Source organism: Stegodyphus dumicola, chromosome 9, assembly GCF_044657685.1.
Source record: "Stegodyphus dumicola isolate Sdum_Otavi_A_Nest chromosome 9, ASM4465768v1".
In the NCBI taxonomy this organism is placed as follows: Eukaryota; Metazoa; Arthropoda; class Arachnida; order Araneae; family Eresidae; genus Stegodyphus; species Stegodyphus dumicola.
Window position 1 is genome coordinate 103,396,442 of NC_140776.1, and position 13,330 is coordinate 103,409,771.

Below are 13,330 nucleotides of genomic sequence, written 5' to 3' on the forward strand. Positions count from 1 at the left end.
TTACCATCTTTGAATATTTCTTGAGTGAAATATTTAAATGATTTCTTGCCGTTATCCCACTTACATATTCCAGCGGAGTAACTCGAAAAATATGAAAGACTTATCGCACGCAACACAGAAATTCTTTTCTCAGCTAAGAACTTATTCATGTTGTGGTACCTGAAAGTTATGGGTGCGCCACGTTGTTCTACTCAGGATGTGCCTTAGCCCAGGGGTCTGATACAAGTGACGCAATTGCACCTGAGTCTTCGGCCGTACTAGTGAGCATTGGTAAGGATATGAAGCATAACATGCTGGAATACCTGGAGTTTCTTGACTGTGGTCGACCAAATAGATGCGGTATATGTGAGAATTAGAAGGATGGTGCTTGAATGAAGGAGGAGTTTGTTTTTGAGAGAGGTGGCTGGTTCTGGAGATAAGTTGCATTTGGAAATTTCTAGTTGTTCTTGCTTTAGATATTGTATAAGAGATATGAACACTTCCAGAGTAGCTTCGCAAAAGTTCAGATACCATTAAAATTTCGACATGAACAAGGGTTAAATTCACTCAATACAAACAGTTCGACATGGTTTTCACCATATGTGACGTGAACAGAAGTCAGTTTGACTTAGAAAGTTCACGAAGAACTGCTGAGTCCTTCTCTCAGCAGAATGTCCTAGTGTGCTTTGACATAATGAAATAACCTATCCACTGAAGTTTCAACAATCGCATTAATTTTTTAATGAAAAAATACAATTAATCTTTATAAAATTTTCAGTCAAAACGCTAGGCTATTTCTTAGGTAAACATTATTATAAAAAGAAAGGGGTCTGAGAGATTGAATGTCTCATCCTTAGGGGCGGGACGAAATGGAATGCAACTGATAATCCAATTCACATTTTAAGAGTTAAATCAATTATTTAGAGCTAGGCTTTAATCCCAGAATGCTAGTTCTTAAATTAATTTGTATGTATTTTTATGTAAAATCCTGAAAATTAATTCTTTGATTCTTGAAAAACATATGTATGAGCTTCTTTCTTTTGAAAGTGTTAGAGGAAGGCATTCTTCTTCTTAGGCAGATAGACCTCATGTGCTTTGCAAATTCAAACAAATCTTTCTCGAATAACAATGTGTATAGCATACCCTGTCTCGTTTCACATATCTTATTGTGAAGGAGTTGATAAAGAGCAATGGATTTATTTTTTAAATTAATGCTTTTTTCTTACATTGTTGTACTCGCAAACACCATTAGAATTCTTTGAGTTTGGTATACATCGACTAAAACCAATCAACAATTATAAAAGGGAGAAGGAGGAAAGGAAACCAGAAGTAAATGTTTGGTTTTCTGCCTGAAAACAGAATGCTCAGTTGCATTTAATTTTAAATTTCAACATCAAAGAAACAAATTTTTCTGAGTATACAGCAAGAGAAATAAAAGCTCTTATTTATATTTATATCATACCTGCCAACCTCTAAAGATAAAAATCCAGAAGAACACGAAGAATTAATATCATGCTTTGATATTTAAAAAAAAAAAAAAAAAAAAAATATACGAATAGAAAAAAGAAAATTGTACTTACATTAGTAAATCTCAATTAAGTAGTAACTAAAAAATTTATTAGGAAACATAAAACAAGAACTTAATGTTACACAAAAAAAATTTGCAATGAATTTAGAGAGCATTTTTTGGCTTTAGCCAAAAATTCTTTGGAAACAATTAGTTTCCTCATAACATTTAGCAATTAAAATGTTTTCTAGAGTTTTTGGTGAAATTGAAGAACGAAACATAGTTTTGTTTTTCTTCACAACACTGAAGACTCTCTCGCACTCAGCATTACTGTGTGAAATTACGAGAATAGCACATAAAGCTCTTGCTAGTCTATCATATTTTGGTGTTCCATCAGCTCTTTTTATTCTTTTTAAGGTACCAACGAGGACATCAAGTCTATCTTCTCCAGAACTGGCAAAGTCTTCAAACTGTGCAGCAGAAAATTGGTTCTGTAGTTCATCTAAAGCATCATTATGGCATTCATTTTCTTTAATTGTTAACAAAAATGGAAATTTATCAATAAAAAAACGAATCTTTTCAAAAGATGAATTTTCAATTTGTTTCAAATTTGCCACTTCAGCATTTAAAAGAACTTCATTTTGCAAAGGAAACTTCCTTACAATGTAATCACAGGCTGAGGAAAAGTACTTTCTGACACATTGAAAAAATTATTTTTTCTCATGATCTTTCAAAGAATTTACAAGTTCCCTGGTTTGATATTTCTGAGCAATCTTGGAGTCGGGAAACATCCGTCTGAAAAGTTGACCGGCGCAGCGCTTAGCGGCACGTTGTGTTCGATGAGGAATGCAGTAAACAATCACTCTGCCAAAATGACATCGGCATCCGAATTCGTAGCCGAATTTGAAAAAAAAATATAAAAAAATAATAATAAAAAAAAAATCATCCACTTTGACGTTGTCGAAGCCGAAGCATTAACTTCATGCTTTTTAGACTTAACATGCTTCACAATGTCGCTTCTTCCACCGTGACTTATTATGAAGTCACACACGCACACGTTGCAAAATGCAGTTATTTCCTTTGAAGGATTCTTTAATTGTTGGAAATTCGGCTTTGTAGTCAGCCGAAAATATTGAGAATACGGTTTTTTTGAACTCATTTCGTAACAACGACGTATTAAGAAAATTTGTAGCACGTGCAAAAAACAGAAAAAAACAGAATGCGACAATCCACGCTCGCCGAATCCGAGCTGAGTAATTCTACAAGTTCAGTGCATGGGATTGGCTGGTTTAGCGGCAAGTTGGGAGAAACCGCAGGTTACTGGATTCGAAGTAGTCGGTAGTTGGCGGTAAAACACAATGCAATTGGCGAAAATCGCTGAATTGGCGAAAAATTCTAAAATTTCGACAAAAATCACTAAAAACACTTGAAAAAGGAAAAAAATCGTAAAAAATGGATTACGATCGTAAAATCGTAAAGACAAACGCATTTTCGTAAAAATTACTGCACAGCTGGCAGGTATGTTTATATGCAACTACATTAATTACCCCAAAAATGCGAAACTCTGATTAATTTACTTCAAACACTTCTTTTCCCGAAATCTTTTAAAATGATGCAAATAAAGAATTTTCATTCTTGGTATATAAATACTTTATTGTGGCTCTCGAAGCTTCCTAAATCCTATCTTGTGGCTTCTACTACCCTGAAGTTTGGCCACCTAATGTTATATATTTGCTATTCCTGTTATAACTGCTTTTGCGTTACTAATTTATAAGCATTTATAGCACTCATTAATTTAAAATTCTTTTTTTCATTCACACATAGAAACTGTTTATTTTTAAATCATTATTCAAAATACTTAAAAATTAAGTTTAATTTTTTCCTAAATTTTATTCTGTTATCAGAGTGTTACTTACTACATGTTTATAGATAATTCACAGCTTTCTTAATCCGCAAATATACAACAATTTTGTTTTTGCATTTTTCTCTATACACACAACACAGTCTCTAACACAGCAAAATTTCCAAGATCCAGAATCATCAAGAATTTGGTGATTTCAGACTCTAGATCATCAGTTTAAATCTAGTAAGATGACATGTAGGCAGGGCAACATTAGAGCTTCACTTATTGCTTAGGTGAGCTAGAAAGATGCAACCTCCTCTGCCCTCCTCCAGCATGTGTCATAATTTACGAGCAGTTACAATTTTAGAATTTAAAAGAGTACCAAGCAGCAAAAATTATAGAGACTGCAGAACTTTTTAAAATTTGGGAGAGTCACTGGACAGTAGAACTTAAGGGCGAAACCTTTTAGAATTTAAACAGATACCAAACAGCAGTTTTGAAGGCCTTTAGTCCCCCCAAACTGCTGTTTGGTATCTGTTTCAATGGCAAAATGCCCCTTCAATGGTATACCCTTCAATGGCAAAATGCATAGTGTAGGCCCTGCCCTGTGAAACTGCCATTTATGCTAAAATTTATTATGCTATTTATGCCATTTATGCTTCGATGCTAAAATTTTTGACATTGTGCAGCATTAAGAAACTTAAAGAGATTAAAGGCAGAATGCAAAGCAATAATCTTTATTACGGATATTTTTTCTTTTATGTAATATTACCTGCTCAGACGGCAAAAATTATCTAGAAATGTGTGTTTCATATTATTATAATGACCTTTTCACAGATGTGAAACTCATTTTGCATTTTTAATAAAATTTCAATAATTAATAGACATTTTTATAACAGAGGTTATTAATTACTCCGAATTTGAAAATTTTTTATTTAAAAACACATTAAAAATATGTAAAATAATGAAAAAAAAAAAAAAAACACTTATTTACAAAATACAAATTATTCCATTCAAAGTGAATGACTTTCAAAATTGACAAAATTGTCCATATAAAATCTATGCATAAAATCATGCCATGTAGTGGAAAACTCTTATGTCATCATCATCTCGTTTCATATACTTGTGCTCAATAAGCCATTCTATCTGCTCTTTCATCATTTTTCTGGATGGCAAAAATAAGTTTTTCAAAATTTCTACAAGTTCAGTTTGTAACTGTGCATTTGTCACTCTTTTCCTCATTTTCAATATTTTCACTATTGCTTCCTGTGAAAGACAAAAAAATGTTACAATGAAATGCTTAAATAAAAGAATACAGAATAGATGGATTGTTGCTTTATTATAGGAATGCATATCCTGTGGCCAGCAATCAATCAAGAATATTAGCAACTAGCTGTCAACCAAATATATGAAAAATTATTTATAAAATTCAGTCTCAAACATCACACTAATGTATTTAGCTACAGCTAACTTTTACACAGTTTTAGTAAAATATTTATAGATTATCATATGCAAACATAAACTGTATTTTTTTTTTCCAAGCTGAACTGGGTGTGTTGGCCCCAGTAGCCATTGCAAGGGGAAAGGGAACCCCCTTCCTCCTTACTTACATATATAATGATCTCCAAATTGTTTTAAATTTGATATGGTACATGTCTGAATTGCAAATTAAGCAACTTCTTGCAATGCCCCCCTAAATTTTTTGCATATGCTATTGGCCCTCGGCAACCAAGTCATTTCTGTGAGTGGCCCTTCTGCTAAAATGGGTGTGCACGCCTACTTTATTATAATAACAGTTTAAATTACATACCCTAAAGAGAGAAAGTTAATTTTTTTAACTAAGATAATTCTTAGCAATATCTTATTTAAAATAAAATAAAGGGCAACTGCAGAAGAAGATATTCAGAATTTAAAACAGCAGTAAAATTTTTAATGCAGAAATGGCACATGGGTACTTGAGTATTATCACAAACACCTTAGAAGAAAATGACAAATTTTTCCAGAAAGGGCTAGACGCTGGCCAACCATGCACATAATTATTCTTCAGGCAACCATATTCATAACTATTCTTCAGTCAAGCATCATCGCCATTCATGTAGTTTTTTTATTGTATTCGAATTGACAATGCTTTTGTAGACAAACAGTAATATTTTTTTGCCTTGAAGTCAGTTTTAAGATATAGACACTGGTTATCATAAATTAAGGAAAAATCACAAAAATAGCGATAACACCCTCAAAAATAAGCCAAACCGCGTAAAATTTGAATATGTTGCCAAGTAAGAGTAGCTGAGTAAAACTCCAATATGCAAATTAGTGGTGCTGCACTCGGAATACGTCATCTGCGAGGAGCATAAAAGTCCATGTTTGAGAGCAAGACCACATATTTCACTGTGATTATATAGATCATCATTTATAGATTAGTGACATCTGAAATCTGAGATAGCCAATTTGTAACAATGATCTCCAGGCATCATTTGCCTACAGAACTATGATAGAAAGCCATTGGGAGACTAGAGGCAGGACAAAAGTCAAACAGAAGTGGCCAGATATCTAAATGTGAGTCCTTTTGTGGTTCATAGACTTTGGAGGCAATTTCAAATCACAGATTCGGCACCTAGGAGGTTCAGCCAAGGACGGCCAACTGCTATGACGAGCGCTGATGACAGATATTTGACATTATGTGCACTCAGGAATAGAACCGCTACTCCGACTCTTCTTAGATCCTTCCTTGCTGCAGCTAACGTAAGGTTGGTGTCAATGTCAACTGTGCCTAGAAGGCTTCACGAAGGTGGTCTGTATGTGAGGTGAACAACCATTTGCGTGTCGCTCAAGTCACGCCATAGGAGGAACCATTTGCAGTGGGCACGACAACATGTCCACTGGACGCCTGAGCAATGGAGGGCTGTTTTCTTTATGGATGAGTTCAGGTTTTGTCTAGAATGCAATAGTAGACGTTATTTCATATGAGAGAACCTGGAACCCGTTATCATCCGTCAAACATCCGTGAAAGAGATGCATACAGAAGAGGCAGTGTCTATGTTTGGGGTGGCATCTCTTTAGGTAGACGCACAGACCTCCATGTTTTTCCAAGGGGAACCATGAATACTCATGTTTATAGAGATGATATCCTTGATGCTTATGTGCGCCCATATGCCGGAGCAATAGGTGATGCTTTCTGTTACAGGACGACAATACAAGACCACACAGGCCTCGTATTGTATATGATTATCTTCAACAGGAAACAATTATGTGCATGGAGTGGCCAGCTCGATCCCTGGACTTGAATCCTATCGAGCACGTTTTGGATGCTTTAGGGAGACGTCTAGCTGCTCTCAATCCACCCCCTTAGACCCTTGCCATGCTTGCAACTGCTTTGCAAGAGCAATGGCTCTCGCTTCCTTTGGAACTGATAGACCGCATAATTGAAAGCATCACACATCGCTGAATGTGCTGTATTGCTTCTAGAGGTGATTATATTCCATACTGAAGGTACTTTTACTATAGCACTGACATTTTCGATTTTTTCATTTTATACATGTGCTAATTTCTATACTACCATAATTGTCTGCTAATTTCTTTTTATGTTATTTGATACCTTACTACGTGTTGTTTATTGTGGATAAGTTTCATAAAATTCTACATGTAACTTTTTTAGTAATTGTGATTTTTGTGATTTTTTCCTTAATTTATGATAACCAGTGTACTTGTAGTTAAGAAAAACGGAAAAAATTGTGTCAAAATTTTTGCAGGAAAGCAAGATTTTGCCACATGGTCCCTAAAAGGAACAAACATGACAAGCATTTGATAGATAGTCAGTGTGTACTGCCAATATTACACATGATGCCAAGTTTGTGCAATTCTTTGGAATTTCTTAAAGAAAAATTAGGTTGCTGTCCACATGGAACAAAAGCACAAAGAACAACATCACAGAAAATTACGTATAAATTTCACAAAAATGAAAATGTTTGATCTTTTTAATGCACTACGTAATCCTTATTTAATAATTAAAATCTGTTTTTTAAATTGCTAAAATGTGTGTTTTGTTTATATGTTGATAACATCTACCAATTTATGGTAAACATTGATAGTCTGATAATTGTTTTTAAAAAGTCATAAAAAGCAACAAGTAACTCATATCTTTTCATCTATAAAATGTCGCCAGACTGCACCATGGTGGTTCCATTAATACATAAGTGCTGGCATGTAGCAGGTCAGCCAAAAGTTTGTTAAAACTTTTAAAATTCATAAAAAAGGAAGACAGTATGTTAAAGAAGTGCAGTTTGCTAGAAAGGGCTGACAAGGAAGTCGTACTTTTTTAGCAGCAAAAACAATTGTTAGTTTTAAATGTCACCAGTAGAGAGTGCTGATGACCCGAAACATAATGAACAAGCCAACAGACACTCCATTCATTTATTCTTTTAATAACAATTGTTCAACTTGACCTCCAGAACATTGTATGACACAACTAAGGCGATTTGCAACTCCTGTTACAGCTGAATGCAACATATTGGAATGAATTGCAAAAACCTTACAACAGATAGAATCTTTGAGTTCAAACAGTGTTAAAGGGAATGAATAGAACACAAATGATTTCATAGCCCCACTACCAGATGTTGACCAGAGTGAGGTCGTGTGATCATGGAAGCCATGGGATCTTGTCACCTAAACTGATCACTCTGTTTTCACCAAAGGTACTCAATGGGAATCGTTTTACTAGACTGGCAATGCACCATCCAGCATAAAGCTTATTACAGATAACACACCTCTTTGATTTAATGTGGGAACGACTTTCACACAAAAGAGTTAGATAATGCTGAGCAACTACTGTGCATGTTTCCAGCCAGATATGGGACATGCCTCTTCCAAAAAGACTATTCTTTTTGGAAGAGGCATGATGAATGAAAGATGAAGTGAAGCCACACCAGACTGTCAACTTGGCTGGATGCAGGGACTTCATTGTGTACTCATGAGGATTCGACATTGCCCATATACAAGTGTTCTGGGTGTTGACATCCCCCATGTAGTATGAAATGTTTCTCGTCCATCCATAAAATGTGGAACAATCACTACGGTCGCTTTCAATTTTTGCCATAGCCCACTTGGCAAATGAATCATAGCTGTGTCTCCCAGTTGTAACTCATGCAGTGATTGAAATTAATAGGAATAGAGATGCAATATCCCATGGAGAATACATCAAATCAATGAGTGAGGCACATCCAATATCCTTCAAGCTATGCAAGTCCTGCTATCCCCCATCGACAATTCCTCTGCTGTATCATTTATAGTGGTTTCCACTGCAGTAATTGGCCCTTCACAGGGACTTCCACTTCATGGCCAATCATCCAAAGAGCCAGTTTCTTCGAACCGTCAGTGTTCCAGAACAAGGTATGGTGCCATTCTTTGTCTTCAGTACTTTTGCTGGGACACAAGTTTCACAACACAACAGTTGCTGATTATCCATTCAAATAGAACAACTTTACCAACAACACTCGATTGGGTAATAATAATATTTTGGAAGCGAATGAGAAATCCTCGTGTATCACAGTTTTTTATTAAGAGATTAATTTGCATAATTCTGCTGGGTCTCTCACATGTCAGCCCCCTTTACCGGTGACATTTTAAACTAAAATCTTTTTGCTGCTAAAAAAATCAGACTTCTTTGTGAGTCCTTTCTTGCAAACTGCAAGTCTTTATCATAATTTTTTTGTTTTTAGAAATTTTTTAAGTTTTAATGAACCTTTGGCTCACCCTGCATAAGTAGCCTCATGATTTCTAATTATATACAACCAAAAATTGTGAAAACCTATATATTGCAGAGGTATTTACACATCTTCAGAATGATTTTGATAAAGAAATAAAAAAAGAGCTAATATTCTAAAATAAAAATTTCTAGCACCAGCTTATTATTTAAAATGCAGAATATCGTCTGTTACTTTTAAATTTATTCTTCTTTCAAAATGTTGCTTGCAAAAAAGCTGTGGAATGAAGGATAAGTTTTTGTGCTTTCCAAAAGGAAATATTCCTATTCATACTTCAAAAACATAGTGAAATGCAAGGTATTAAATTTTTTAAGTACAAAATAAACATCATTATTAGAAAGGGGAAAACTGTCCACCATTACTTCAACAGGGAAAGAAGGCTATAAATGCTCACCTGAAAAAAGTAATTACTGTTTCTAAAATTAAATCATTGGCAAGAAAATTCACTGACCCAGAAATCAATTGCAAAGTCTTTAAATACATCTGGTGGCAACAATAAATAAAATAATAAACCAAGATTTACAACTTAAAAAAGCTAAAAAACATTGTTCACCAGCTTTTGGCAAAACATGTGGCTCTACACAGAACAATTTGTAGAACTCTGTATGAAAACTATTTAGCAAGAGATAAATGGAAATATATTGTGACTCTTGATGAAGTACAGGTATACAGGGTTATCCAAATTAAACTTCCCCAACTCAGAGGCCTGTGCAGAGTGTTGTATGTGTCATAATGTGATGAAATTTTAAAAACAGACACTTCAGATCATGCGCTCGAGATTTATTAAACAAAAAAATTAGTACAAGAAGTTGCCGATAGGTGGCGCTGCAGATAAACAAGATATTCTATACATGTTTTATATGTGTGCCGTGGTTCTCCAGAACTCTTTCCATTCGCAAAGCAGTGTGTTCCACAGCAGAACGCAGTAAGTCCACATTAATTCCTCGAACATGTCAAATAATTGCGTGTTTCAGGTGTGCCAAGGTTCCTGGGTGTTCTCGGTAGATCCGATCCTTTAAAAATCCCCATAACCAAAAGTCGCATGGCGTGAGATTAGGCGAGCGGGGAAGCCCACTTGGCAAAGCAAGCTGTAGGGAAACAGCGGCTGATCACACGTGCATCGGTAAAAGTTGCCCGTAACACCTGTTGAACACCACGAAGAATATGGGGAGGTGCACCATCCTGCATAAATATCGTGTCCTGGAGGCGGCCACGTTGTTGCAGTTCAGGGATCACAAACATTGTCAACATGTCCTCATACCGTTTTCCTGTGACAGAGCAGGTTTTGAACCCTGTTGGAGTCATCTCTTCAAAAAAATAAGGCCCAATGATGAATGTTGCAGTGAAACCGCACCATGCAATACGCTTTGGAGGGTTCAAGGTCATTTGATGGATTGCGCGTGGGTTTTCACTTGCCCAAATGCAGCAGTTCGTATTCACTCGACCATTCAGGTGAAAATGGGCCTCATCTGTCCAAAGGATGTTCCACGGCCAAGCAGCATCGACTTCCATTCTGGCAAGGAACTGCAACGCAAATGTTTCCCGAACTACAGGATCCCCGTCGGACAGCTGATGACGACTATGAATTTTGTAAGGAAAATAATCGAGGATTCGACGCATCACACACCAGACGGTCGTATAGGGCATATCAACAGCACGAGAAACAGTTGGCACACTGACAACACCATGTGGCGATTGGCTAGTGGGGTCCACGACCGCCAAAGCAACGTCTTCTACGCGTGCAGATTCCACTACCTGTCGTCCTCTACCTGGTAAAATTCACAGCTGTCCCGTTCTTTCGAACTTCTTTATCATGTCTCGTAGAGCACGTGGTGTCATTGGTCCTCGGCGTAAGATCTTCAACCGATGGAATGCTCTTATCGCAGCACAGTTCTCATCATTCTAGTAGAAAAGTTTCACTAACAAAGCTTTGTCTTTCAAAGTCGCCATTGTGCATCAGCGAGCTGGAAACAACTGCCTGTGCAAGGCCTGTCTTCTACTTTTGTAGGGCTCGTCTTTTGGATGCGTTGCGCAGAAGCTTTATTTCTGCAAATCATGTTGCTGCAATATGCACATTACTAGTGTTACAGCACCATCTATCAACAACTTCTTGTACTAATTTTTTTTTTCTGTAATAAATCTCGAGCGCATGATCTGAAGTGTCTGTTTTTAAAATTTCATCACATTATGACGCATACAACACTGTGCACAGGCCTCTGAGTTGGGGAAGTTTAATTTGGATAACCCTGTACTTAAATGTCTTCAATAAAAAATTATATATTTATTATTAAAAAAAAAGAAAAAAAAATTTACAGATCTGGTTCCATTGATGCAAAGAAAATTTCATTAAGAGGATTATGATTGTCGCATTGGTTTCATGGTCTCATACAGCAGAAAATTAAAAATAAGAAGATTTTAAAAAAATGCTAAAATCAAATCGTTGGACTTTCAAGGGAAAATTTTATGGCTGATATTCACAAAAGTAATCTGATTTGTTTATCCACTTTGGAAGCCACTGGGCTTCCAAAGAGTAAAAACTTCATCAAGATGAAGCAACAAGTTATACTTTGAAAAGTACCATTGCATACCTTGAAAAAATAAAAACTGATACAGGATTGCATATATTCTTTTCCAGTGTATTCCACCAATCTCAGTGTATTCAGAACATTACCCTTATGGAATATTGTGCTTTTGTCCTTTTGAAAAGTGCAATTTCTAAGTGAAAACACACCATGATAGATGGACTCTGGAGATTAGTGGGAAAAGATTGGAAATCAATAAACCAGGAAATTTTATTAAAAGCTCTTCATAATAGAAATAGTCTTTACATTCCAGAAAAGGGGTCGTCAGCTTAAACACCTTAAAAAAATATTTTTTTTATTTTAAACCCTAATTAAACGACCCCACAATCTTTTAAAACTCTGCAAACACTATCTGTAGAAAATAATAGTAACCAAAAAATCTATAAATATTACCCTGATCTCAGATTCAATAGTTTAATATAAAATTATAAGATACTTGCAAATGAAAACTGTACTAACCTGAGTTCTAAGTATTCGCAGATGTACTATGCATTCATTGTCTTCTTGCTTACTTTTTTCAGTTGACAACTGAAGTCTTCCTATTAAATTAATCTTGCCTCTTGTCTGAGGTTTGTTATTCTTTCTGCAAAATATATTACTTGTAACTTACAGTATAAAACACTAACATATATAATCAGATAATCAGCTATTTTAAAGTACATCTGCTGACAGAGCACATTTTAAGGATATATTAAAAAAACTAATTTTCCGCTTTGTACTGTAGCATATTAAGTTGCCAATAATTCTAGTATATATAAAAAATAATAAAAATATGCAGTAAAACAAGGATTCAACATACAAACAAAAAACTTAGCAAGAGCCAGAGCCACATACAAAAATTCTGAAATTTCAAGATCTGCAACTAGGCATTTAAGCCCTTCCGGCACGCTACCTTTTAAATTTGGAGTTTTGTTATATATATATATATATATATATATATAAGGTAGGCAGTCTAATTAGGCCTGGAGGAGCACACAAGTAAAATTTTGTGAAGATAGCACTTATCGTTTAATTCTGTGGGTGTGCCCAAAATGGGCACACTGATTGAATAGAGCTTTGAAAAGAGTGCTGAAACGAGCATTGTTGTCAATGAACTGACCGATGAAATGTGGAGAAACAAAGAATACAAACTCTCAGTTGTTCTACATTATCAGTGTGTCCGATTTGGGCACACCTAGGATTCACCGTTTGATTTTAGGCAAGATTTCAAGGTAAAAAATTAAAACTAATATAGAATAAGGAGATTAGCATACAGCCAGAAAAATAACATTTCTTTTCAAACAATTTCTTTTCAGTGGCGGCTCATAATAAGCACTGTGGAACTGCAGCACCCCCAATTTCCACTTATTATTATTTTTAATATTTAATATAGTGTGCCCTTTAGTCTTTAATTCTTTCTTTACACTTTTACAATACATAATCCTTAAGCTTTATGTCAGTAGCCATCCCCCACTTTGTCAAAAAGGGACGAAAGTCTTTGGAACTGCATGCTTCACAGTTCCAGCGATGTGGTGTTTGGCTGTTTTGCGCATGCGCACACAGAAAGCAGCACGCGAACCGGGCAGAGAGAAGAGCACTGTCACTCTTGCAATGCCGAAATTCTGGCATGTTGTTCGAAAAGTGATTTCTTTTTACTCCACACGTGTGGTATTCCTCCACA

The 13,330-nt window shown here is 35.6% G+C and overlaps 2 protein-coding genes across 8 annotated transcripts in view; one reads left to right on the forward strand and one right to left on the reverse strand.

Annotated features, from left to right (window-relative positions):
• LOC118205980 (uncharacterized) overlaps nt 1–8,312 on the forward strand; it is a 106,893-nt gene extending 98,581 nt beyond the window's left edge. For 2 of the 4 annotated variants that reach the window (XR_015043054.1, XM_085823843.1), the window contains one exon: nt 7,079–8,312. Coding sequence is in view for 2 of the 4 variants with exons in the window: in XM_085823843.1 (XP_085679969.1) it covers nt 7,079–7,134 (56 nt within the window). In the remaining 2 variants the exon portion in view is untranslated. Of the gene's footprint in view, nt 1–1,903; nt 4,226–7,078 lie in introns of those variants that run through there. The other 2 variants (XR_015043053.1, XM_085823842.1) reach the window with 1 other exon arrangement.
• The window catches only part of LOC118197916 (cullin-5-like), an 88,307-nt gene continuing 79,219 nt past the window's right edge, over nt 4,243–13,330 (reverse strand). For all 4 annotated transcript variants that reach the window (XM_085823841.1, XM_085823838.1, XM_085823840.1 and 1 more), the window contains 2 exons: nt 12,130–12,253; nt 4,243–4,595 (listed from right to left, as the gene is read on the reverse strand). In XM_085823841.1, the coding sequence (XP_085679967.1) occupies nt 4,401–4,595; nt 12,130–12,253 (319 nt within the window). In that variant the 3' untranslated portion in view covers nt 4,243–4,400. The remainder of the gene's footprint in view (nt 4,596–12,129; nt 12,254–13,330) is intronic.